Source organism: Carettochelys insculpta, chromosome 1 (assembly GCF_033958435.1).
Source record: "Carettochelys insculpta isolate YL-2023 chromosome 1, ASM3395843v1, whole genome shotgun sequence".
NCBI classification, from domain to species: domain Eukaryota; kingdom Metazoa; phylum Chordata; order Testudines; family Carettochelyidae; genus Carettochelys; species Carettochelys insculpta.
Window position 1 is genome coordinate 176,188,855 of NC_134137.1, and position 25,555 is coordinate 176,214,409.

A 25,555-nucleotide genomic window follows, 5' to 3' on the forward strand; every position below is an offset into this window, starting at 1 on the left:
GATTCTGAGTTATTAAGAATGATTTGGATTAGTCCCAGTCTCTGTGGGTCACTAAGTTCCAAACACAGATATTTCACATCTGTTTCTTGTTCACAGTCACTAACAAAGAAGCACAATATGTACACAGTCACAATTTTAGATGCATGTCTGATCTTTTAAGGAACTGAGCTAGCTACTAAAAAAAGTACAGCCATACCTCATATTCAAATTTACAGATTAGGCAAAAGCCTGGAGGTGAAAGGTCATTTAAAGCAATTGAAAGCATTTTCTAGGGATTTCCTGATTGGGGAGGGGGAAAAAAAAAAGAATCCTGCAATTCTATGAAGTGTGCCATAAAAGCCAAAGTAATATGTGAGACAGTTTAATGGGTTCCATTCTTGATGAAAATCTTGAAACAGCTTCACTAATATGGTATCGAAATCCAATATACCCACCATATTATCTGTGTGAAATGGCTTATTATCTAGGATGAAAAGGTCTCAGAGATCTCTGAATATTAAAATGTTCAATCCATGTTATACGTTTGAGTTAAAAAATTCAAGCTAATTATTTAAAACAAAAATCATCACCTTTAACCTAATAGTTAATTATTGTGCAAAATTTGGTTTTTTGGTCAGTGGTATGATTGTCACACGTAACTGCCTTAAATTCACATCTAACATAATACTAACTGCTTTTACTTCGATAGAGTATTTCAATCAAGGATCTACAAGCGTTAAATATTAAATCTCACACGACTGCTTTGATATGGGGGATATAACTATGTGTGAAACTATAACTGAATAGTCTCATTGAAAAAGTGTTTAAGAAAGGATTCAAAAGAGGCAATGGTAGAGGTCTGACAGATAAAGTGAGGATGGCATTTCCCTATATGGGGTTAGCATGAAAGAAGGAATACGAATGGACCTAGGAGAAGAGTGTGAAGCCGTGAATTAAGCAAGCTGGATTTAGTGAGACATGAGAGAGGTCAGGACAGAAAAGTGGAAAATTGTGACTGGGCTTGAAGGCAAAATCAAGGAGCTTGACTATGTTTCTCTGATGGGAAGAAATATGCTTTTGGTAAAACATTCTTTTTTGTGTAATCACTGATGTTAGATAGACTTCCTATAATTGTGTGGCAAACAATGCAAGTAGCCTGATGAGATAAACTGAAGCGTTTCTTTTAGAGGGGCACTGAGCACCATCTAGTGACAATTACTGTAACACAGAAAAATACAAACCAGAACTCACATCTAGCTCTCATTCAGTTCGAGTAATCTAATTGAAATAAACATGTAGTGTGCACTGCTTTAGAGCCTTCATTGCATGCCATCCGACTTCCACACTACATGTTCCTTTTTATAAGGATATCCTGGGGAGAAGATGTCAAAAAGAGAAGAGGAGTTCTTTCTCTCTCTCTTTCTCTCTCGGTCTCTCGGCTGTTTAAAATCTGATAATGCAGTATATACATTAGAAACTGGAAGCTTTTTATGCAAAATGTAGGCAAAGGACTACATCTGATCTCAAGTTGCATGCGTCCAGCTGCTGGAAACGCCGGAGCAGGCGTATGAAGGGACAGCAGCTACCATTTTGGACCATAGACAGAGGAAGCAGGCATAGGAGATTTGCAAGTTGGGCCTTAATTTATGAACGTGGATTATTTTCCTATGTTCTCCCCCTCAATGCCCTGCTTAAATCCCATTTATGTGAGCTTTATTTGTGTGAGGGGATGAATTTCATCTCCTGTGAACATATTTACTGGTATTCTTTTCCTGAGCTGGTAGAAAACAGCGAATTAGAAAAAGCAAGTTCTGGTGGCGAGTGAGGTGAAAACTTGATCAGAATACATTTTTCCCCTCACACTCTATGGCCACACTTACACTAGTAAGTTTTGCCAGCAAAACCCCAGTTTTGTTGACAAAACTTGTTGCATGTGCACACACAAAATGAGTTTTGTTGGCAGTATCTCAACAAACCAGACTGCTTTTGCTGGCAGCGTTTTATCTCAAAGCTTTGAGGCAGAACGCTGCTGTCGACAGATTCTGTTCAGAAAAAGTTGTGTGGATGCTTTGGGGGGGCCTGGGGGGGTGCCTCTCTCAACAGACGGGGCATCTAGAACAGTGAGCAGCCCTGTCTGCTGTGCTTGTGGTGCCTGTTTTGTCGAGAGAGCAGCCGGATTGCCTGGCTGCTCTGTTGGCAGAGCAGAGCACTCTCCTGATTGACTTTTATGTGTGTGGTTGCACTCTGTCAATAGAAGTTTTGGTGGGAAATCTCTTCCAGCAATGACTTATGTCGACAGATCGATATCGTGTAACCATAGCCTATGGTCTTAGCTTGGCCAAACTGCATGGAAAGCTCAGGACTACATTTTAACAGAGTATCATGCTTATTAAATAACAAAAACTTCAAAAAAAATTGAGAAGTGGTACTACTGCAGCAAGCTGTGACAGAATGACCAGATGTGTCAAGTACTGGATCCCGCCCCCCTGCCCCAAAAAAATCCTTCTGTTTATGAAAATCTGTATCTAAAAAATAATACAATAGAAATTGTTTTTATTCCTTTTTATTTATTTTTATGCTGTCTGGTGCTACTTTAAATATATTTCGTACATGTGATACCTGTTACTCTTGGTGGGAAAAATGCTTTGCTTTCTGCATCCAGAGAATTTGCTTGACATGTTCCAAGATGTTGCAGTCTTCCCAAGATGAGTTATTCCCCTTTTTGGAGTGAGCCAAGTCATTCATAAGTGTTTAGAGAGAGCATTGTTGGAAAATCTTCATATTTAAAGGCATACTGCCCACTTCGAAAATGTCCTGTGAGCAAAAAATTAATTAATTGTAATACTAACAGAACCTTAGAATATTGAAAAGGAAAGAATTTTAAGAAAATATTTTGCCTGGTGCTGTATTCACTTTGTTTACTTTAGTATTTGTATCAGAGAGGTAGCTGTCTTAGTCTGTAGCTTTGAGAACCACAAGAAGTCCTGTGGCGCATTATAGACTAACAGATATTTTGAAGCATAAGCTTTCATGGGCAAAGACCCACTTCATCAGTTGCATGAGTGGGGGTGGTGGTTTCAGAAGGGTATTTAAAGAGTGGGGGCCCAGGGTCCTGGGCCCTCCCTTTTACTGGGACCCCACTCTTTAAATACTCCTCTGAAACCACTCCCCCCCCCAGTCATGCATCTGATGAAGTGGGTCTTTGCCCACGAAAGCTTATGCTCCAAGATTTCTGTTAGTCTATAAGGTGCCAGAGGACTTCTTGTTGTTCCCTTTAGTATTTGTGACAGTTTGGACAATGAAAATCGATGAGGTCAGTCACTTTTGGTTTTAGAGTTTAATTTTGAAACAACTGATGCACATGGGGGAGCTGCTTTTTTCTTCCAGAGCTTCAGTGAAGTCACTGAGGCTCTGCTAGCATGACCAGATATTTCAAACAGGCAATTCCAGTACACGGTACTAGGCTTTTTCTTATTTAGGCATTTATTACCTTCCACCCTATCCTGATTATTCACACTTTCTATCTGATCATGCTAGGCTCTGCCCAGACATACATTTAATCCACCTTCAGTCAGTTGCATGACTGGGGGCTTAATTTGTTGGATCATTATCCAGTGCCAACTGAAGTCAATGCCAAAGTCCCTGTTAAGTTCAATGGTGTCATTTCACACCCTTTTTGATAGACTTGATTTCAAACACTGCACAGGAAATATTATATGTTTTAAAACAACTGTTTAAAGAGCTCTGGGGGGTGGTGTTCAATGTGCAATAATTTCTGTTAATCTTTAGCATTATGAACATTTTTTTACAAAATTTAAACTTTGAGTGAAATTGAACTTCAGAATGTCCTTTCATTTAGCTAAAAATTCAAACCAAAATGTAAAGTAATAATAAATTACTTAGCATCTTGCCCATGTGCAATGGATTGTCTGAGTAGAAAACAATGCTGCTGTTGATGCTTTGAAACAGTTCATATTAAGATTGATTTATACATATAAAGAAATTCTTGTATTAGTTGATAGAAGATTTTTTTTACAGAATGCTGAGTATCTTACTATAGTATGGCGATCTGTGAGCATTTAACTCCACCTTACACTAATCAGCATTCATGAAAATCATGTGTCACATCGTGCAAATTATCAGAGAGGTAGCCATGTTAGTCTGTATCTTTGAGAACAAGAAGTCCTGTGGCACCTTATAAACAGATATTTTGGAGCATAAGCTTTCGTGGACAAAGACCCGCTTCATCAGATGCATCTTTGCCCATGAAAGCTTATGTTCCAAAATATGTTTGGCTATAAGGTGCCACAGGACTTCTTATTGTGCAAATTGGAATCTTTTGGCTCACCTCACTTCATTACATAATCACTACAAATCACCTCACTACATAATCATTACAAAGACTCTATCTATGGTGAACTATATCTCAGCTCTCTGTCTAAATTCGTAGATAAGCATCATTCACAGAGCAGATGCCTATCATTTTAAAAAGATATTAATTGATTAAACTTCAAGAAGCTAATGTTTTAATTTAGATTTGGAATGAAACCCAACATTTCAAAGTTCCCCATGAAAGAAATTTCTGAAAAAAATTTAATTTTGAATCAATTAAAACATTTTGTGTTGCCCATCTAAATGTGTCATATCAAGTTTGACTTTGTATACATACCTCACATTTAAAACAAAATTCTACACAAAATGTTTTTGTTTGTTTTTGAAAAATTTCATTCTGAAAATGTCAAAACAGCATTTTGACATTGACATAATTTTCTTCCCTCAGTTTTTCCTTATAACCAATCTTCAGTGTTACTGACGTGATTTCATGAGGATTTTTATTTTAACATGATTGCATTTTCCGATGGAAAAGTGTTTCACAGAAGTTTTTCCAACTAGATCTAATAGAAGCTAATATTTACATCAGTAAAACACCCCAGGAAGTCAATGGAAATTTTACCTGTGCGAAAAGCTTGATGTCAGGCCCTAAATAGTACAATTCAGCTTCAAAATTGTATCTAGCATCTCATCCTCCACGCAAAGGATACCTGTTAAGGAAGATCTTTTATTTTAATCAATATAATTAGGAATCAGGGAAATGCCTGAATTTATAGTCTAACACAGGGCCACAGCCTGGTCGTACAGGACTTGAGACAAGGTGTTCCATACCAGCGGGATCTAATAGGTCTGCAGATGGACTGTAGCTTGACAGTGGAGTTTAGAAACATTTACAAGTGGAAATACAAATTTGACATGTAAAACTATATCCCGAGGTTAAGCCCCGCAGTTTAAAAATGGCACAGTCTGTTAGGGGCATTACTTCCACTCCCTGCTAAGCAGCAGAACAGTAGGAGCAAGGGGAAAATGTGCTGTAGTAATACTGCCTCCCGGAATGGGGCAATAAGAGCTCATCTCAGGGCTCCTAGTCAGGCTGGGACCAGGACAACATTTTTGGTGAAACTCCCTGACAGCAGCTTTAACAAGACAAATCACAGCTTTATTCAAAACATATGTGTCATCTCATGTTAAAATATGTATTTCCCACATTCTAACATTCTCTGATTCATTATTTATAGAATCGGAGAGCTAAAAAAAATCTTACCTATTGTATGAAAATCAGACAGTTTAGGAACCTTTCCCCAGTACACTTCCTTCAGCTATTTGGATATATTTCAAAATATGTGCAGTCCATATTATGAGACATGTAGGGTACAAACCATTTTTCTCTTTGGGAAATTTTTCCCCCCCCCGCCTTTAAGTCTCAGTTTTGCAAGTAACTGCGCATTGTCAGATGCCTGGGCCTCTGTAAAGCCCCACTGGCTTGACCTGGGGCTGGCGTAATTTGCAAGGCCAGAGCCCTCGTCATGTCAGGTCTCTGAGTCCCCTTTAATAAGCGAGAAGTTTAAGTTTAGAAAAGACTGCAGCACTGCTCATTCCCTATGCTTTTTAGCAAATGCTTATGCGTATCCCAATTCAGGAAAGAACTTACGTCCATCCTTAACCTGAAGCATGTGTTTAGATCCTGTTGAGGAAGGCTTGAAAAGAGACTTTGCTGGGCTCTGAGGTGGGCTGGCTCTGGCCTCCCCCAGGAAGCCCATCGGTGCTACTGGAGCTAAAGGGTATATGCCACGGGGGGTGTGGGGGGGCAGTGTTGATTTAAGGGGCTCGGGGATCTAGCTGCTACTGCCGCCACCAAATTACAGTGGCAGCGACCAGGAGCCCGAGGCTCTTTTACATTGCAGGGTCTTGGGGCACTTGCCCCCTTTTCCTCCCACCCACACCCCTATTGGCAGGGTGCATAGAGGAAAAGGGACTTAAGTGTGTGCTTAAAATTAAGCATGTGCTTTGCTGTGCTGGGGTTTATAGTTGGAAGTTTGAAAGTGAATGCAAACTTCATCAATAACAACAACAAACAAAACAAAACAAAAATCCACTAGACAAAACAGGGAGAGAAGATTAAGAGAAATCTAAAGTGGGAATGTTTGCTTGTCCGAGCAACCTTCCTTGTCAAGTATTTTCCTGTGTTTTTATTTTATTCATTGACAAAAGCTGCCGTTTTAAATCTCTGAATCATTATTGAAAGTAATAAATAATATAAAATATAACATTATTTATTTTCTTTCCATAAACTCTTAACAAATTAAGGAAAGAAAGAAAATAATAAAAATCTTTGTGTTGTTTTTGTTTCGTATGGATTGTGATTTGTTGGGCTAATTATGTTTCTACTTGTTCAATGCCAGTACTGCCCCTGCAATCAAATCTATTCAAGCAAATCCCTGGGCCGGTGGGGAGCATTAAGGAAGTCAAAGGACTATGCATAGACTCAAGGTCTGGCTCTGTGCATGAGCTTGCAAGTCAGATTGTAGATTCCTTGGTGAACATTTCAGTCTGCAAAATACTTAGCATGCTACGGATTCTATAACAAATGTTGCATAATAGTTTAACTTGGTAAACTCTGATCTCTCATCTGTTGTATGCTGGGATCAACTGAAGCTGATGCTTGCTTTTAATTGGTGATGTGTAAATTTCTTCAGTTTTTTTGCATGTTGGTGAGCTGGAACTGACATTTCACACTGCATAGTATTTTTCAGCACAAATATAAACTAAGTTATGAAGTTAACTGTAGTGGAAGTCACCGAGCACAAACATTTTGTACGGTGCTTTGAAAATTTTAACAAAAAGGTTGTAATCTTTTGGCCGTCTTGCTCATTGTTTGGAGATGAAAAGAGAGGAAGTCAACATCCCCCGCTAAGAACAATGACTTGAAATTGCTTTCTTTTCTTACTGTTCATACTGAAAATGGAACTCTTCGCACAATTTATCAACGCTGCATGGGCACAAGAATTAAATAAAATTGACACCAATTGTGGAAAAATACCATCCAACACAATTGGACTACATCTACATGGGAAGCCTCTGTTGACAGAAGTCACCGTTGGAAGAGATTTCCTGGCAAAACTTCTTTAGACAGATTGAATCTACACATAAAGGCAGATCAAAAGAACAGTCAGTTCTGTCGACAGAGAGCACCCAGAGTGTCCACTCCTCTCTTGACAGAACAGCTGACCGTAAGTGCTGCAAGCAGGGTGGCCCAGTGAACTGGAAGCCCTGCCCGTTGACAGAGGGACCCCAGAGCATCTACGTGGCTCTTTTGTTGACAGAACGCTGTCGAGAGACGCATTCTACCCAAATAGGGAGAGGTATAATGCTGCCGGCAGATGTGCCGGGTTTTGTCAACAAACTTTTGATAAAGCACATTTTGCACGGTGACTCTTCACAGTTTTTCCTGACAAAAAGCTAGGTTTGCCGGGAAAAGCCTCTCGTGTAGCTGTAGCCTCAGAATATATATATATATATATGTTACCATAGGAAGATGATAAATTGTTTTAGCACAATGCTAACACTGAACTGCTCTGAAGTTGGAAGTAAACATGTCGCACTAACATTAAATTAACCCCTCATTTTCTTTGTCTCCTCTGGCAGCCTTTTGGCTTCACCTTCCTACAGCTGGCATTTTCTTGCAGCTAGCTTTGGAGCAAAATATACCGTCTAGCAGAGGAGAAGTCGACAAATGTGTAATCAAAGACAGGTAGGAAATGCTGAAAGGAATATGGGGCTCTTTATGAATCTCCTTAGAATGAAAGAAGGAATCATGAATAGAACTGTGGGCACAACGTATTCCCATGCTGGTTCAGAGCCCAAATCTGGGAGGGAGGGTAATGAAGGCTTGTTTAACCTCTAACTCTTATTAGAGCAGTCCTGAAGCTCTTCAGGCAGCCATGGATTGGTTGGGGTACACGACCACCCTGACAACATTATCTCCTACTCCCCTGACCACATACCATCTTACCACAACATGGCCTGCACCGTGGATTGGGCCGTAATATTTACTTCTCTGGATGTGTATTGTGTTGTGAAAAAGTGCATGCTAATTGCAAAAGGGAGTGGGATGAAGCACATGTTATCAGTTACACAATGAAGCTTTACTGTTCCTTTGTTTCCGACATAGTAGAGTAGAGGGGGAGTGAAAGAGGATGGCTCTCAGGCACTAGCTATTTGGTTTTATATTGTCTGGTGCTTAAGTGTGCACCTACCAAGCAGCTTCCTACTTACTTTCCTGAAACCACTATATTATTATTATTATATGTATGGCCCCTTTTGCCTCAAGAGATGGTGGTTAGCAGTGGCGATGAGGATCTATGGGCAGTGTTTGAGTCTGCAGCTTTTCTCGTGGCTTATCTGTCCAATATTGGATTTGCACAGTCGACTGCAATAACCACATGTCAATCTAGTTCCGAATTTGTGAGTCTGAGAGGTTTTCCTTCTAAGATGAAGTTCTTTTGTGTGGCTTGCACATATACTATCCAAGGATGATGTGCCCTTTCATGGCCATCATTGCCAGGTATTTTGATCTGATAACATAGATTCCCAGGATTTTGGATCAATGTTGAATTTTTTTATGGCGTTTTTGCGTGTATCCTTGAAACTTAGCTTTGGTCTTCCTCTAGTTCTCAACCCACATGACAGTTCACCAAAGAGGATTTCTTTGGGAAGACATTCATCACCCATTTTTTTCACATGACCAAGCCAATGTAATCTTCTGCTGTTGCGGATCGCTATGAGGCTGCATATGCCAGATCTCAACAGGACATCTGTGTTTGAAACTTTATCTTGCCAGTTGATATTCATAATTCTGCAGAGGCAGTGAAGATAGAAGCTGTTCAGTTTTTTTGCCTGGTTTGAGTAGATGGTCCCTGTCTCAGAACCATATAGCAGGATACTCAATACACATGCCTGGTAGATTAGTATCTTTGTTTTCACTGTCAGCTTAGGATTGTTCCATGCTCATTTCGTAAGTCTGCCAAAAATAATAGCTGCCTTCCCGATTCTCATGTTCAGTTCTTCATCCATGGATAGGTTTGTGGTGACAGTAGGTCCAAGGTAACAAAATTGTTGACCCACATCTAATGGGCTGTTATTCAGAATGACATTGGGTCACTGATATACCTTGAGTGAATACAACAGGTTTTTTCATGCTTGTGTTAAGGGAAAACAACCTGCAGGCTCTGGATAGAGAATCCATCAGTGACTGTAGCGTGTCTTAATTATGAGCGACAAGAGCTGCATCATCTGAGAAGAGGAGTTCCCTAATGAGGACTTTCTTGTCCTAAGTTCTGGTCTTGAATCTTGCCAGGTTGTAGAGAGAGCCATCTAAACTTGCGTGGAGAAATACATCTGTGTGTGAGTTCTGAAATGCGCAGTTTAGTAGAACTGAGAGGAATATGCTGAAGAGGGTGGGGGCAAGAACACACCCTTGTTTGACTCCACTGTTCATTGCAAACAGTTCTGATGTAGATCCATCATATTGCACTGTTGCTTTCATGTTTTTGTGAAAGGATGTTATGAGCTTCAGTAAGGTTGGTAGGCAGCCAATCTTGGTTAATACTCTGTGTGGTCCTGATATACTAACTGTGTCAAATGCCTTAGTTAAGTCCACTGATGCTATGAATAACGGCTTTCCTTGTACTTTGCATTTTTCCTGCATTTGTCAAAATGAGAAAATCATGTCCATTGTTGACCTGCCACCCTGGAAGCCCCACTGTATTTCTGGATAGACTCGATCTGCAAGTTTTTGCAGGAGTTTGAGCATGGCATGGGCAAATGCTTTGTCTGTGGTGCTCTGTAACAAGATGCCTTTGTAGTTGTTGAAGTCACCCTTGTCATTATTATTACTGATGATGATGATAATAATAAACATAATAATATTTAATTGGGCTTGCATGTAGGGGCCCAAGCAGAGCTCTGTGCCCCATTATGTGAGCACTATATGCTCAGGTGGTGAAAAAATCCCATGTTAAGTTCTTGTTATCCTGTGAGGCCTTGATCCTGCCATGCTGATTACCCATTGCAAGATTGGAGCCACTCTTAGCTAGCATCCTTAATGGTGGGAATGTTTCTTGTTTCATTAGATTTATGTTCCAAACTTAAAATAGACATTTGGGAAATCTGTGCAGACCTTTCAAGTATGCCTTATGGGCTAAATCCTGCTCCCACCACTCATCCTCAGTAACTGGACTCTGCGCTAAAGAGATGTGAGGTATCTGGGAGAGGAGACCGTAAGGCAGTTGTCCCCTGTCCTCAGCCTTTGCTCACCTTTAACAAGGGCAATGAATATGGGTTAGAATGGTCACACAGCGACCAGCCTGCCCCTGTAACACATGCAGTCAACCCCACAGAGCTGTGTTCCATAGCACATAGTGGGTGCTCATACCTCTGAGAATCCTGGTCCTCCTTGCACACTAGTTCTGCTGCTTCCATGGGTTGGCTATAATACCCACAATGTGCTTATGTGTGAAAGGGGAAATCTGTTTCCTAGTGACACTGCCTCCTCCAATGCCATTAAAAAAGAAGAAGCTGACAACACGATAGTTCCCGAAACAATTTCAACTTTTACTTAAAGTAAAACATTTCCATAGTTCAGTATTGTCATAACAAGCATTCAGAAAGCAGGAGTCAGTACGCCAAAAGAGGATGAGATTGGCATAAGAAATCATGAGTTTAAAAATAATCTAGGCAGGGCGCTTATTATAGCTTGTCTCCTAAATCATAAAGTCTAGAAGCTTATTTTTGTTGGGATTTTTTTGGGGGGCGTGGGGAAAAGAATATTTGTTTTATGAAAGCTTGGATTTTTGCATCGCCTCTTGGCTCCAGGAGCTGGGGCTTAAACAAAAACATTGAATATTGTGAGATAATAAAAACACAGGAACAGGGAGTCTGAATTTGTGTTGTTGTGTATGTGCTTTTAAACTTTATTCACACTGTACATCATTTTCATCCTCTTCAAACCCATAAAAATAAATAACATTGCCAGCAATTCAATACTCGGGAGCAACACTTCAAGGACAAGGATTGTCTTTTGCTCCTGTTTGTACAGCACCATGCACAAAAGAGTTCTGGGCCATATGTGGGGTTCCTAAGCACTATGATAATATTAAAGAATAATAACAAAGCAGCATCATGTATGCACTGAGTTGTGAGGGGGAATAAATTATAGGTTCCAGTTCATTAGCTTTGTAGCTAAAAATAAAAATACAATAGATCAGACAAGATACAAAATGTCAATACCTCAGGTTACTTGGCATGAGGTTAATGCACATATTCAGACCTGGTGTGAATAGATTAAACTACCCTGATGAGAGTGGAGTTGCACCCGCTTACACCAAGTCTAACTTTCGCCTTGAATTGATAAATCCCCAGGCGATAGTCTATCTGAAACCCTGACAAATTTGGCCCGTTTCATCCGACATCTGCATCCTGCTTCAGAGCAGCCTGTCACACTTACTGCACATCAGATCACACCTGCCTAAGCTGTCATAGGCAATTAAATTTTTTTTTTGGGGGGAGGGGGTTAAAAAAATCTGGTAGCCGCATATCATCAAGAAAAACAACATTGTTTTTCGGACTTCTTATCTCTTCGCTCCCAAATATCCTGTTTCTTCGAGCTGCAGTAGCCAGGACCAATAGAAACCTCTTCCTGCCATTGGCTGACTTCATTTCCCAGAGTTAGCACAATCTCATCCGCTCTAAACAACCTCATCAAAACTTCTTTCTGGTCAGAGCGAAGCAATAATTATTATTAACAATTATTAGCGATCAATAATCTTAACCACACTATGGCAAGCACTATTAAGGTAAGAAGGGGGTACATTTTTACTGGACCTTTTTCAATAATATGTTCTTTGGTTTCCTTTATCAACACAGATAAGTTAGAATTGGGCAACACCCCCACTGCCACAATAGAGGACAACAAGATTTCCTTTGTACTGCCTAGTAAATTTCCTTTTTCCTACTCCAACCATCCGCAAGGCTTAAAAACTTCAAACTCAGAAAAAAATTGGGTTTTTTAAATTCACTGTTCAGTGCTGTGGATTGCATATGCAAAGCCCTTTTAGGAGAGCTTCAAATTTTCTTGTAGGTACCATTTCGGACAACTTGGATGTGTCTCTGGATTGCCTTAAGGGGATAGGTTGTTCACTGAAAGAAACTAAAAAGGGTTCCTCAGAATGCTAAACCTTTGGATACTTTTGAATGCTTGCCGTATTGACAGGGACAGAAACATTTGCAAATGGAAATGAAGAGAAATCATCTCTTGCTTTGTGCCATGCAGATGTTACAGATTTCTTTTTGTGGGAACGCTATACCAATATTCAGGATTTTTCTTACATGTTATTTTAATGGTGGTGGCATTTTAGTTGGTGTGTTTTTATTTTTTGGACAATAAAATCTGTCATTGGCTCATAACTAACTTTTATTAGTAAGCATTATTTTGCCAGCTGTTTAAAAGACTTTGCTAAGTTTTGCAGGTTTCTTTGCTCAGATATCTGAATAAATCTATCTAGTTTTTGCTGTATTATGTTGCAATAGATAGCAGTTACAGATATAGCAATAGCTATGATTAATTGCAAAAGAAAACTAACTGTAGCTCAATGCTTGGTGATAATGAAACCAGTTTTATGTGAAGTGCAAAACTACACATGCAATAAGGACTCTGCATCTGTGTTGGGTTTTTTTTTTTCAGATACAGGATTGAGTTTTTAATCACTTTGAGGTATTACGTATTTTTATCCTTTTCCAGTTACGATGGAGAGAGAGTAAGTGATATAGAACTGCAGCAGTGCTAGGCCACTAAATAATTGAAACTGACCTTTGATTCCTGAATAATTTTTGCTTTATTGTTTGAATGTTAGGTGTTTGATTCTCTTATTGTTTAAAAAATATTGTAATATGAAAGTCTTGCCTGAGGACTACTTGAATTGTTTACCTATATATGTCCATGTAATGTATATATTTATAAGCCAATTAGTTTTTATCCTTTTGTAATCAGGGAAGTTTTCAAGAGCCTACCTCTAGAATTCAAAATCTGTATCTGTTTTGCATGGTGGACCAATACATGTCACATGCTGAGTACCCCCTGCAACAGCTGGGCTCCTCTTGATTTCAGTGCAATTTACAGACACTCAGCAGCTGGCAGGAGGCATTCAGCACTTTACAGGATCAGGCTGTATATGAAAATTTTGAGATTCGTAGAGTCAGCGTGTCTGTTTCTAAGAGAAAGTGCTGTGTATTAATTTAGTAATGGTGAATTGACATTTCTTTCAAGCATGGCATTTCTCCTAATGTGAGTAAGAAATTCTGCTGAACCACTGATGGCACAATATACCTGGGTGTGGTATAAGGGTTGGCTTTTTATTGTTGTTATTTATATTTCTATATTTTTCTTTAGTTTGTTTACAGCTAGGTCAATGTTAACAACTATTATAAAATATATCACTGCCTTCCACCACAGCGACATGAGCAACTAGTTGCATTTTACATGACAGTTCTTTAAATTCAAGTTTCAGTAGAGTTAGCACAAAGGCCTCTTAAATGAAATAGTAATTAGATTTTGCCACTTCTTCTTGAGCCAGTTCCTACAGGAGTTTTGTCTGATAAAGGCCTGTAAGATTTTAGCTTTACTCTGCTGGAAAGGCCTTGATTTTGATGCCATGTCCATGAGACACATAATGTAAATTAATTGGGAAAAAAGATATATGTTTTATATTCTAAAGTAAGGAAGCATATTTAACATGAAGATCATTTTGCTGTCCCAAGAGATTCAATTCCTGTTCTAGGTAGAGTAAATAGAGCAAGTATTTGGCGGAGTTGATGAGAAATAAATATTTCTTTCTATAGGCTTAACATGTAGGGGGAAAAAAAAAGCCTGTATAATTTCCCACCGTTTCAAAATAAAGAGCCAGCTTCTCAGCTGGTGTAAATTAGTGTACTTCTACTGAAGGACTGCAGTGGTTTACACCAAGGAAGGATGTGGACCAAAGTTCTATGAGAACCTTGCACATTCATCAAGGTGAGAATTTGGCATGGACTATTTATGATTTTATTTATAACTGAGTAGAAATTGCTATTGATTTATGTACACAGAGAGATGGATTTTCACTAGTCTTTAAAATGCCTAAGGCCCCAGTCCTCTAAACACTTAACACACTTAACATTTTGCGCAGGAGTAGTCCAGTCGACTTTATTGAGACATATTGGTATATGTAAGGCTAACTATGCGTGTGAGTGTTTGCAGGATCAGGGCCCTATGTCATAAATGTAACATCTCTGTGATCCCGTAAAAACCTAAAAAGTGTCTGCACTCATGAATTCTACTATATCATACTATATCATAATTCTTCCCCAGCCCTGATGGTACAAAACACAGACTATCTAGGGATGATCTATCAAACTAATTGGCAAAGTTCAGTAGATTCATGAGCTTTTCTCTAGCAAGCTTTGAGCAACTTGCTTACTGTCGATAGTCATCTTTGGTGAAGAGCTTCTCTAGGGCTGAAGGAGGCAGTGTAAACTTTTCCCTGGACTTTTGAATAAATTGTCCCAGTGACGTTTATACTTTAGGAATAAACATACTGGGTCAAAGCTCTGGTCCACAGAGTCCAGTTTCACGTGTCCAACAGTAGTCGATACCAGCGGCTTTAGAGGAAAGTGCAGGAAACCCTATAATGGAACAGTATAGAATAGCCTGCCTTCAGATGAAGTTTCTTTCTCACCCCCGTAATTTAGTAGTTAGTTTAAACCTTTGAAGCATGGGGGATTATATTTCTAATGTATTTATTTGTTATTCATCTACCCATCGATGTTCTCATTATTCATATTCATATGATGCTGCTTTGTTGTTATTATACTATCGTAGTGCTTTTTTGATATCTGAAGGATAAAATGATCCTCCAGGCAGAGAAGGCCTCCTGACAACTGGGATATGAAATACTAGGAAGCAGAGTTTTCTTCCACCACAAACTGCAACCTGAAGATGTGTACAGTGTATACAGAACACTATGTACAGAGAAGGAGGGCTAGAAAAAAATACCGTACCCTTGATTGCAGGCTTCTTTTTAACTTAAAAAGAATTGAAAGCAAGAGAATCTATTTTTCTTTCTCAGAATGACATGAAAAAATACTGCAGTCTCACCCTTGCGGCTGATACAAAATGCTTATTTTGAATTTTGGTTTTTTTACCTAACACCTTTCAGTGATGGAAGGAAATGCAAAAATGTCTATTTTCAACTAGAATTTTAATTCCACGTTCTAAAGCAGGCACTGTTATTTTGTTATCTTTTCCTGCCAGTGCAATTACAGTTACTTTTAATAAGAAAAAGCTACTGAGAAATTAATAATATACGTTTTATAATGGCTTAACAATTACACATGTGGACAGTTCTCTAAATATATATACAGTCTCTTTGTGTTGTTGGCTTGGAAACTCCGGTTTGTGAGATACTCTACAAATTTGATAAAGGAATGTGGAATACTTGAGTTTGCCAGGGCTGGTGTTACACATTCTGTAGGTCTCCATAAACCCTTGGTGTACTGATTAAATCATTGTATACAATACAAGAACTTGTCACCAGAGAGCTTAGTCTCAGACTGTAAGCTGTTCTGTATAACACTGTTGCTCTTCCCTCTGTCTTTGAAAGTTAAAGTACTAATATTTTTGAAAAAAACCAAAACCAAGGGCAGTTTCAAATCCTGCTAATATCTTGTGGAAAGCTTTGAGAAAGATTCTGCTTAGAGATGGGTGTGATTACATCCCAGCAACCATAATTTGTTCATTGTTGTGTATTTCTGTTAGCTGCATGAAAACAAAACATTTAAAGTTCATCTGTTCTTGTCTCTTGTTCCTTATTTGGCCTCAGTCCAGCAAATCACTCAAGCAAGTGAATCTCCTCGTTGACTTCCATGGAATTATTCGTCTGCATAAAGTTTAGCACATAGCTAAATGCTTTGCTGAATTGGGGCCATAAGGCCTTTTGGCCTGATCCGGTACTTGGTAATTAAGACAAAACTGTCAGTGATTTAAACTACAGTTTGGTTCAAATGAGGACTGCATAATTATATCCAGAACAAACCATTATAGTGCCACAAACATAAATTAATGACATCAATTGAGGCATAAGGCAAATAGACACAAATTAAATCTTGTAAAATACAACCTCCCCCCCAGCCAACCTCCGGCCTGGAAAAAAAATAACAAGGGACTGGGTTCAGCCTGTTAGAACTCCACTTGATTTTTGCCTGCCTAAAGCAAGCCTGATTTTGATCCAAAGACTCAGTTTCCATATAAATTACTTCATAAGTAAAGAAGAAGGGAGGAAAAATGCTTAATGGATTTTTTTGTCTGGTTCAGTTTTAATAGAAAGCTAAGTTATTGCTCAACAACACGTCTTCGAAAAAGTTCCATGAGTCTTTGTTAGACCTTCAAAGCAGCATGAACACATATGAGATCTGCTGCTGGAAAATGCAGAGGCGTGTTTAAGAAATGTTAAGGCAAAACAAAAATATTTATTGTTGAAGTGGCGATTCTCATGCCAAGAAGAATATATCAGAACCCTTCCTTTAAAATGTTTACTCCGTGCCATTTAGCTAGTTTCTGTAGAAAATCAGTTAAATGGCTAGAAAAAAGAACTGGCTTATGTCATTGATCATTTTTACCAAGGTAAAATTAAATAGTGGGGCACATTGGGTCTTACCCACAGCCTTGAGAAGTCAGTGGAAATTTTTTCGTTGACTACAGTAGGCTTTGAATCTGGCCCAGAATCAGCTAATTAAAAAAATTGCTGCTTTTGATGGATAGAGGTAGAATGGGGTGAATGGCACCTGCAGTCATTGCTACTATCAGTAATGACAAGGTGCGTACAAATGGACTGAGTGAATTGACATACACTCTGCTATTTTGCTGTGGTTATTTATATCTAAATTATTTGTTGATCTCTGACTCTGCCCATCTCTACAGAACACTGAGGTAGCCATGAGATGCCCCAAGGAGCTTACATATACATGCAAGTGTGTTATGTGTGTGCTTGGGGTCAGGACCTACTTTACAGCATTGTGACTGAGCTATTTTCAGACCAGATACATGTCTCACCCCCACTTTATTTTTACTAATTAAGGGATTTGTACAAGCCCATAGTAAAACCCCTCAAGGTGTGTGTGGAAATAAAGGCACATAGAGGCTAAGGGATATTTTGTGAGCTTTGTTTTTGACCTCCATAGTAAGAGGCAATTAACACCTCACAAGGGGTAGACACTTCACAGAGGGATTTTGTTATGTGGCTACGAATCCCATCGGGAACTGAAATGAGAACAATAATTTATTTCACCTAGATCATGATATGGGTATTGGGAATGATTTTCTATCTGCTCCCCTATGCTTAGTTTGAACTAGTGACCTAGAGTGAAAGACACTGTATTCTGGAAGTAATCAGCCTACAAATCTCACTTCTCTCACTAATACAATGCTGGAACAATTATTAACATAAAAACAACATCGTTAAGCATCTAAAGATTACGAGAACCATGTGCACTAAGTAGTGTATGAAGAATGCACTGTGCCAGACCCAAAAAAAATTAATTGTGTTTTTAAAAGAGTTTGAAAATCAGTGGCTGGAGAGAAAGCTGTGAATATAATATGACAAGTTCATCCAGAGCATAACTCCATTGATGGGAAGGGTGACCCTCGACTGATTTAAATTGGTGTCACTCCATGGGTTTTAATGCATTTCTGCCAGTTTACATCAGCTAAAAGTGAGGTTTCTTAAGAGCAAAAATGTACAATAGTATGATTAAGTGACGTATGGTAACAAATTATGTGTATTTGAGGCATGTAAATTCCAAGGAGGGAGGGTGATTATGTAAGATGGTATCAGCGTGTACAGCTCCTGAAAGCGTGGCCATAAAGGACTTTACCAGAGAGTAAATGAATCAGCCCCAGAGCAGTGATGAGACCCAAAGAGTCCTGGTTCTACCCTTCTTCCCTAATCATTAATACATTCCCACTGGGAACCACTCTTCCATTAGAAAAGGGAAATCTGTCTCTGTAATCACCATCTGCTGTTTTGGTGAGGGGGAACAGATGATAGCATCTGAGTGCTATTTTGAAGTATATGATTAAATACAGTGATACCACATAAGATTTTTAAAGCTTTGTTCTTTAGAGCAAAAAAAACCCATCTTTTTTTAGGCTATATGTTTACTACCTTGATAAACATTAAAATGCTGCTACAGCAATTACCTTGATGATAAAAGGTCTGTAGACAGATACTTCCTGTGCTCATTTCCTACCCTGATAATTCGCCAAATCAGGGAGTACCAATATAGGAAATGCTTTCAATAGGAACTTCCTATCTACTAATATCTTATTCATTAAAAGGAACTAACCACTATGTGTTCAATAGAATAGGAATTCTCCAGCTATCACTGTTTCAACTAAAACCACAGTAAACCACAATTGCTTACATGAAGACCAGGGATCAGCCATTATTTCATTCAACTACAAATTCAATTTTATTGCATTGGTGACCCTTTATGTTATGTCTTAATGCTAAAGTACTTAGGGATTCTTTGAGATAAAAAAAGAAATACCTTGTGTGTTGTGATAGTAGTAATACCAAGACTGAGTTTTATTATTTTAGCCTCGTAGGCTACAGATCTTGAATCTTTAAAAAACATGTGGACAAAGATGTGAAAGCACACTATACTGTAGGCAACCATATTTCATGAGCTGCAAGATGGACTAGAAGAGTTCTTCCCTCCCTTGAGCTCCATGAGTCTATGCCCTGATTTCTGACACAGACATCTGTTCTCATGGGTTCCATATTAATCAAAGGCTCTTTGCTACTCTTGCAGAAATGTGAAGGAGAGCAGCCCCATGGAATGCTCTCTGTAGAGCAGGGGATCCATGTATGGGGATGGATGGGTTGGTGGCAGGACAAGTAGACTGAATGAGAGACTGAGAAGACTTGGAAGGGCTACTCCATACCTTCCCTGTTTACATGCTTCTGCCACCCAGTTAACACCTCTAACCAGAGTTAACTCAGGTCTGTCCAGTATGTAGATTAGGGCATGTTACAGACACATTACTGAGTATTGCATGTCGCTTGTTATATACCATGCAAGGTATATTCATTTGGATTAACTGAAATGGAAATTTTGCCTTATTGGATAGACAAAAAAGTCAGTGCCTGACATGCGAGGTTGGACTTCAGCTATGGAAAAGGGAAACATTTGGAGCAAAAGAAAGAGAAACAAAGTCATAAAACTTAAATGGCCATAGTAATATTTAGGTAGGTAATTTCAGATACATGAATTGAAAATACAAATCTTCTAGAAACCTGGAATAATATACCAGCCATATTGAAGTCAATAGGAATTTGAGATTTAGAACCTGCTTCCTGTCTTTGGACCAGATTCTGATAATATTTGGCCAGTAACTCCCTGGCTTCCAAAGAATCACTCCAATTTACCATCAGTACAACTGAGATCAGTAAGTCAGCCTTTGCCCACAAGGTTGAGCGCTGCTGTGACACTGAATTTGCTCTATATCATATATCTTGGAGCCCTGTCTTTGAAAAATAGACCCAAGTGCTGCTACCACTAAACTGCTACCATACTGATGGATATCATTTTCAGAAAGACAGTTATTCAAAGGGATGTTACTTTTTGAAAAGGCAATGACATTTTAACTCCATTTCTAGTTAGACTGATAGATACTCTCAAACATAACCTTTACGTCAACCAATCTGTTAGTATTATATGGCAGAAGAGGACAGTCGTACTGAGCAGTCTTCACAGTTACACTAACTTCAAACCTACTAACCTCTGGAGCATACCTGGGCTCCACCAGTCCACAGGGCAAAAAACACTATATTTTTTTCCTCAACGTAAACCTTGATGAACAAAACAGTGGCACAGTCTATCCTATCAGCAATGTTAAACTAATGGAAATTGAGCATAAACAAACTGAAATAACTCTTGGCAACTTACAAAGATTGTTGGTGGTGGTGGTTATCATTGATATACACAAACTTCGCTGATAATTTATGTGGACTATTCTCTATATACAGTTGCTACTGGAAGCGGTCAGAATGATTTCTTTTCACTAACTAAATCAGCCTCTTAAGGCAAGTCAGAGGTGTAGTCTATAGCATATCTATAAGCCCACTTTCATTTCATATTTTTTCTGAGATTTGGCATCAGTGCATTGCTGCACATACAGTTTTCATGGAAGGAAAAATGTGATTATTTAGTCTACGCAGAAAGAAAGAAAAGGGGAGCCTGTGCCTTTAATGCTGTTTATAACGGTTGGACAGAGCTTGTCAGGTGAAGGTTAATTGCTCTCCAGTTAAAGCAGTTCTCTGCACAGATGGGTTATCAGGGCTGAACACTCGTTACAAGATTAATCTCATTTCCGACAAGACTTCCTTTTCCTTCAACTGATTTTTGCTCAGCCATTGGACCTGTCATCGGCCGTTAAAAGAAGGGTGGATTACCTCTGGGATATTAATGCTTGTGTGCAGCAAAACAATACAAAGCATGTGTCATATCGGCAGGGAACATCTTTAGGAGACAGCACATTTTAGTGCCGTTACGAAGGTCGAGATTCATAAACAACTGAAACAATCTGGAGTATTTGAATTGATACACTTAATGAACACAAATGCAAGCTGATTTATCGAGAATCTCATTTTTGCATGTCAGCCTTTTCCTAAATGTATGGGGGTTTTTTCCAAGTGTCCAAACTATGTCTCTTTGTTGACATTTCAGATGAACAATTTGTTATTTCTTAGATGTGTATTGCCTGTGCTGTGCTATTGTACTCCATAAACATTACTCCCAAACAAACTTAATCAGAACCTTTCCTTTAAGAAAACAAATGAGAGGTTTCAGTGGTTCAATCAATATTTGTTTAACCAAGAAGCATTGTGTGTGGTGGTGACAGTATGGAGCTCAAAAACAGAAATTCTGGAACCTATTTCTGACTCTGCCCACTAAATTCATTGAATCAGATTTTCCACTCTCTCCTGATGGTATAAACTACAATTATAGCCATTGAAATAAAAGGAGCTCCAGTGGTGTGAAAGGGTGTAAGAAGAGAATCAGGCCCATAATATGGTCTTGGGCAAGTAACAAAATCTCCATTTTTATCCGGCATTGTGATAGTGTGGGAAACTCAGCAGAGTTCTGAGTGTCTAGAGCGAGTGAGTATATTCACAGGGGACACAGGTCTCAACACAACTCCTCTCTGGAGTTTGGGTGTATTTCAGGAGTTCTAATGCAACCAAAATAACACAACTTGGCAACCTCTCTGGTTACTGAGTTTTTTCCTTGCAGCTTTACAGTCGGTAAATTCCAAAACATAAAAAGAAAAACAGAAAAGCAAACAAAAAATTCAAATCAACAAACAGGGTTGTTCTTATGTTTTCCTCAGAGCTTCCTTTCCTGGCTTCGGATCAGCACAACCCCTGTCCGTTTAAGCTGCTGCTTCTTTTCATTGAGTACAAAGGGCTTTGGATGAGGTTCGTACTTCTCTGGTTCTCTCAAGGCTGTTGATACAGCTAAAAAGAGCTCTAGGGAGGGCTAATGAAGGAAACCTGTGAGTGTGTGCGCATTATAGTTCTGATCCAGTAGAACACTTAACACGTGCTTAATTAAAAGCTTGTTAGTGGTCGTCGATGTCTAAATCTCAGCAGTTGATTTGCTTTATTAAAGCCCATGGAATTTAAACAAAATATTTTGATTTCTAAATATTTTTATTGAATTAAGACAAAACACTACTTGTATGCTTTCAAATATACTGGTGTCTATGATAAGTGTGAAAAAGGTAGTGGGATGTTAGCTACTACAGGTGGTAGCAAATCGTGCGTACATGGTGAGGTGTGAAAGTAGTGTTGTCTGCTAACCGGAGTGGGACTGTGTGAGTGGGAAAGATTGGACTTTGGTCTGTGGGGAGGTCTATGCTATTGCGTGAGTCAGTCTAATTTATGTCACTTAGAAGTGTGAAAAAGACATTCTGGGAGTGATGCAAGTTACAGCAACCTAAGCACTTTCCCCATCAGTTCTATATCAGAGACACACTGTTGCCCACATAGCTTCAGCCTCTCATGGAGGTGGAATAATTATGCTAACGGCAGAGTGGTCTCCCAGCAGAATAGAGCATCTTCCCCAGATGCACTACAGTAGCGCAGCTCTGCTGATGTAGCACTTCTTACATAGATGTGCCCTGTGTCTGCGAGGTAAGAAGCAAGGTAATGTACTGTAATTGGCTCATTCCTGGAAGGTCAGGCTCCTGTGCTGCGAAGATGTTGTTCATACAGTATTAGTGGAGCTTGTCAAAAATATTTTTGCTTAAATTTAAACAGAATCTGAATTTTCATTACAAAAATTTCCATGTTATTGAAAAGCCATTTTTCATCCCAAGAAGGTTTGGTGGCTGGTCTTGACCAGCTGAGTAGGTAAAGCATGGGCTAGTCACATAGGAGCATATGACTCATACAGAAATTAATAATAAGGCACAAAGTGCAGCTGTATAGTTGTCTCTGATGTAGATATGAAGATAAGTTTATTGTGGAATCTGAATCCTGTATTTCCAGAATTTAAAAGAATTTGTTGTTTTCCGTCACAATTTCAAATCTCTAAATTTCCATGCATTCATTTTTTATAACTACAAAGTGAAATTAAAGATGGGCCTTAGCTGAACTCTGTAGAAACTTAGATCCAGATCCAAATTTTTCAGGACCATCTCTGGTTCTATTAAAGTAAGAAAAGTGGCTAATAAATCTCCCTCTCTCTAACCGCATTGTAGGATGGTTTTTTTTTTCCCCCCTGAGATTTCGTGGTTACTAAGAAGCATTTAAAAACATGAGCCAATATTTTCAAAAACAGGAGCCTGAACCTGGGATTCTTAAAGCATATTTAGGTACCTTAATAAGTGGCCTCATTTCGTCAGGATTGAAGCAGGGCCAAGCAATAGGCTATATACTGTGAAACTTCAGGGCTGGCAAGTATGCTGGAGGTGGGGTGGTTATAAACCCTTCCCCTTTGAACCTGTTTCTGATCATTAAATACTTGCTTAAATACAGTAGTATCTTTTAAATTATATTTATGTCACAGACATTTTATTTTTCTGTTCCCATGAGTTCTCCCTTCATAATGGTGCATAGGTCTTTTCCACTCTACCTGGATTACACATTACCTCCCACAGCTCCTGTTGGCTGAGAACAGTGAACCATAGCCATTGGGCGCTGTGGGGGGCTCCACGCCTATGGATGCTCAGGTAAACAAACTGTACAGTGGCCTGCAAGCAGCTAACACTGATGAACAGCATGTGGCCCATGGGCTGGAGAGTCCCCACCTATTATCTAAAAGTTTAGGCTTTCAGAGACACACCAAATATTGTGAGATGTGTAAAATCACAAGACTTCGCAATGCTGCTTTAGGGACTATAGCAGGAGTCAAAGAATAGCCGTATGTGGAAGAGTAGTAAGCTGGACATCAGAGATTCTAGGAATGAATCTTTTAAGACCTTCATGATAGAATTGAGTAGGGTATAGAAAATAGGATTTGAATGATATTGAATATGAAATATCAGAGTTTGCAGATGACACTGAAACTGGAGACTGAGCAGGAAGTTGTTTTAAAAAAAAGATTTGCAAAGGTTTGCTCAGGTGACGAGAATGAACACAGATAAATTGAATAGAGTAGAAGTAAACACAGAGCAGTAATGAAGGGAGCAACGAATTTTTGGGAAAAGAAATTAATCATCTACACACTGAAGGAGGGAATGATTTAGAAGTGTCTGAAGGAAAATAACGGCTGTGTCTACACAAGCCCAAAACTTTGAAATGGCCATACAAATGGCCATTTCAAAGTTTACTAATGAAGTGCTGAAATACACATTCAGCGCTTCATTAGCATGCGGGCGGCTGCGGCACTTCGAAATTGACGCGGCTGGCCTCAATGGGGCTGCTTTTTGAAAGGACCCTGGCTACTTTGAAGTCCCCTTATTCCCATCTGCTCATAGGCATAAGGGGACTTTGAAGTAGGTGGGGTCCTTTCGAAAAGGAGCCCTGTAGGGACAAGCCGCGCAGCGGCAAGCCACGTCAATTTCGAAGTGCCGCGGCCGCCCGCATGCTAATGAAGTGCTGAATATGTATTTCAGCGCTTCATTAGTAAACTTGGAAATGGCCATTTGCATGGCCATTTCAAAGTTTTGGGCTAGTGTAGACACAGCCAACCTGAAATTATCACCACAGCACAAAGCAAACATTTAAAAAGGTGAAGACACTAATGTCTGAATCCTGAATTCTCATGTATGCTAAAATGAGTGTAAATTGCAGTTTTACCCACTTTAAGACCTGTTTGTGCTGCCAGACTGGTATAAGAGGGCCATAGTATTTATGAGAATCTGGCCCTATATAACAGTAGGCAAAGAAAACAGAGGGACAGATTTTTAACAGGTACAAATTTACAAGCAAATAAGAGTCACACAAACCTGTGATTTGTGATTCTCAGTATAAGCCAGCCAAATCCATGATCAAACGTAACTAGCAATTAGTGGTCAGGCACCTAACTAGTAATTTGTGATTGCACTTGTGTATGCAGATGGGTAGATCTCCAGCCTCCACCTAAAAATGATTTGGTTCATACTGTGGGTCTTGTTCACTTAACCATTGTCCTGCATTGAGGGTGGTACAGCCCAATGGGAGCTCACTAGCCTGTATGTGAGAGTTGGAGCTATGGCCTTGCCTCCTTCCAGAGCCCTTTGTATCCTTGGGAGTATAGGGCCTGCTGTTGTTCCCAGACCGTGCTCTGGAGTGCAACAAGGGTCACTTTAACCCTCCCTTACCCAGCTCTGGAACAGCCAGCCACAGTCTGGTCTAGTATGTAACATTCATGTCTTCAGAATCTTCTTAACAATAGAGTATTTAAACCTGGTGTATGGTGAACATATCTGTATGAGAATCAGTTACATATTGTTATTATCGGGATGTGGTTTCAAACATTTTTAACTTCAACAAAACACGCAATGAGTCCCCATGTAATAGATTTTTAATGTATGGTCTGTCCTCTGCACACACCATTTCAGTTCATATTTTTGTGCTAGGATGATCATTTAAGAAAAGAGCCAGTAGAGCAATCATTCACAAGGTCATTTCTTAATAGTACTGGGTAACTATAGACAGTACTATGA

The 25,555-nt window shown here is 39.3% G+C and overlaps 1 protein-coding gene across 6 annotated transcripts in view; it reads left to right on the top strand.

Moving 5' to 3' along the window:
• ERG (ETS transcription factor ERG) overlaps positions 1-25,555 on the top strand; it is a 234,874-nt gene that overhangs the window by 133,528 nt on the left and 75,791 nt on the right. Inside the window, exon 1 of one of the 6 annotated variants that reach the window (XM_074996057.1) lies at positions 12,041-12,164. The exons of 4 other annotated variants lie outside the window; for them this stretch is intronic. In XM_074996057.1, coding sequence (XP_074852158.1) covers positions 12,147-12,164 — 18 coding nt within the window. In that variant the 5' untranslated portion in view covers positions 12,041-12,146. Of the gene's footprint in view, positions 1-12,040; positions 12,165-25,555 lie in introns of those variants that run through there. One more of the 6 variants, XM_074996050.1, reaches the window with a different exon arrangement.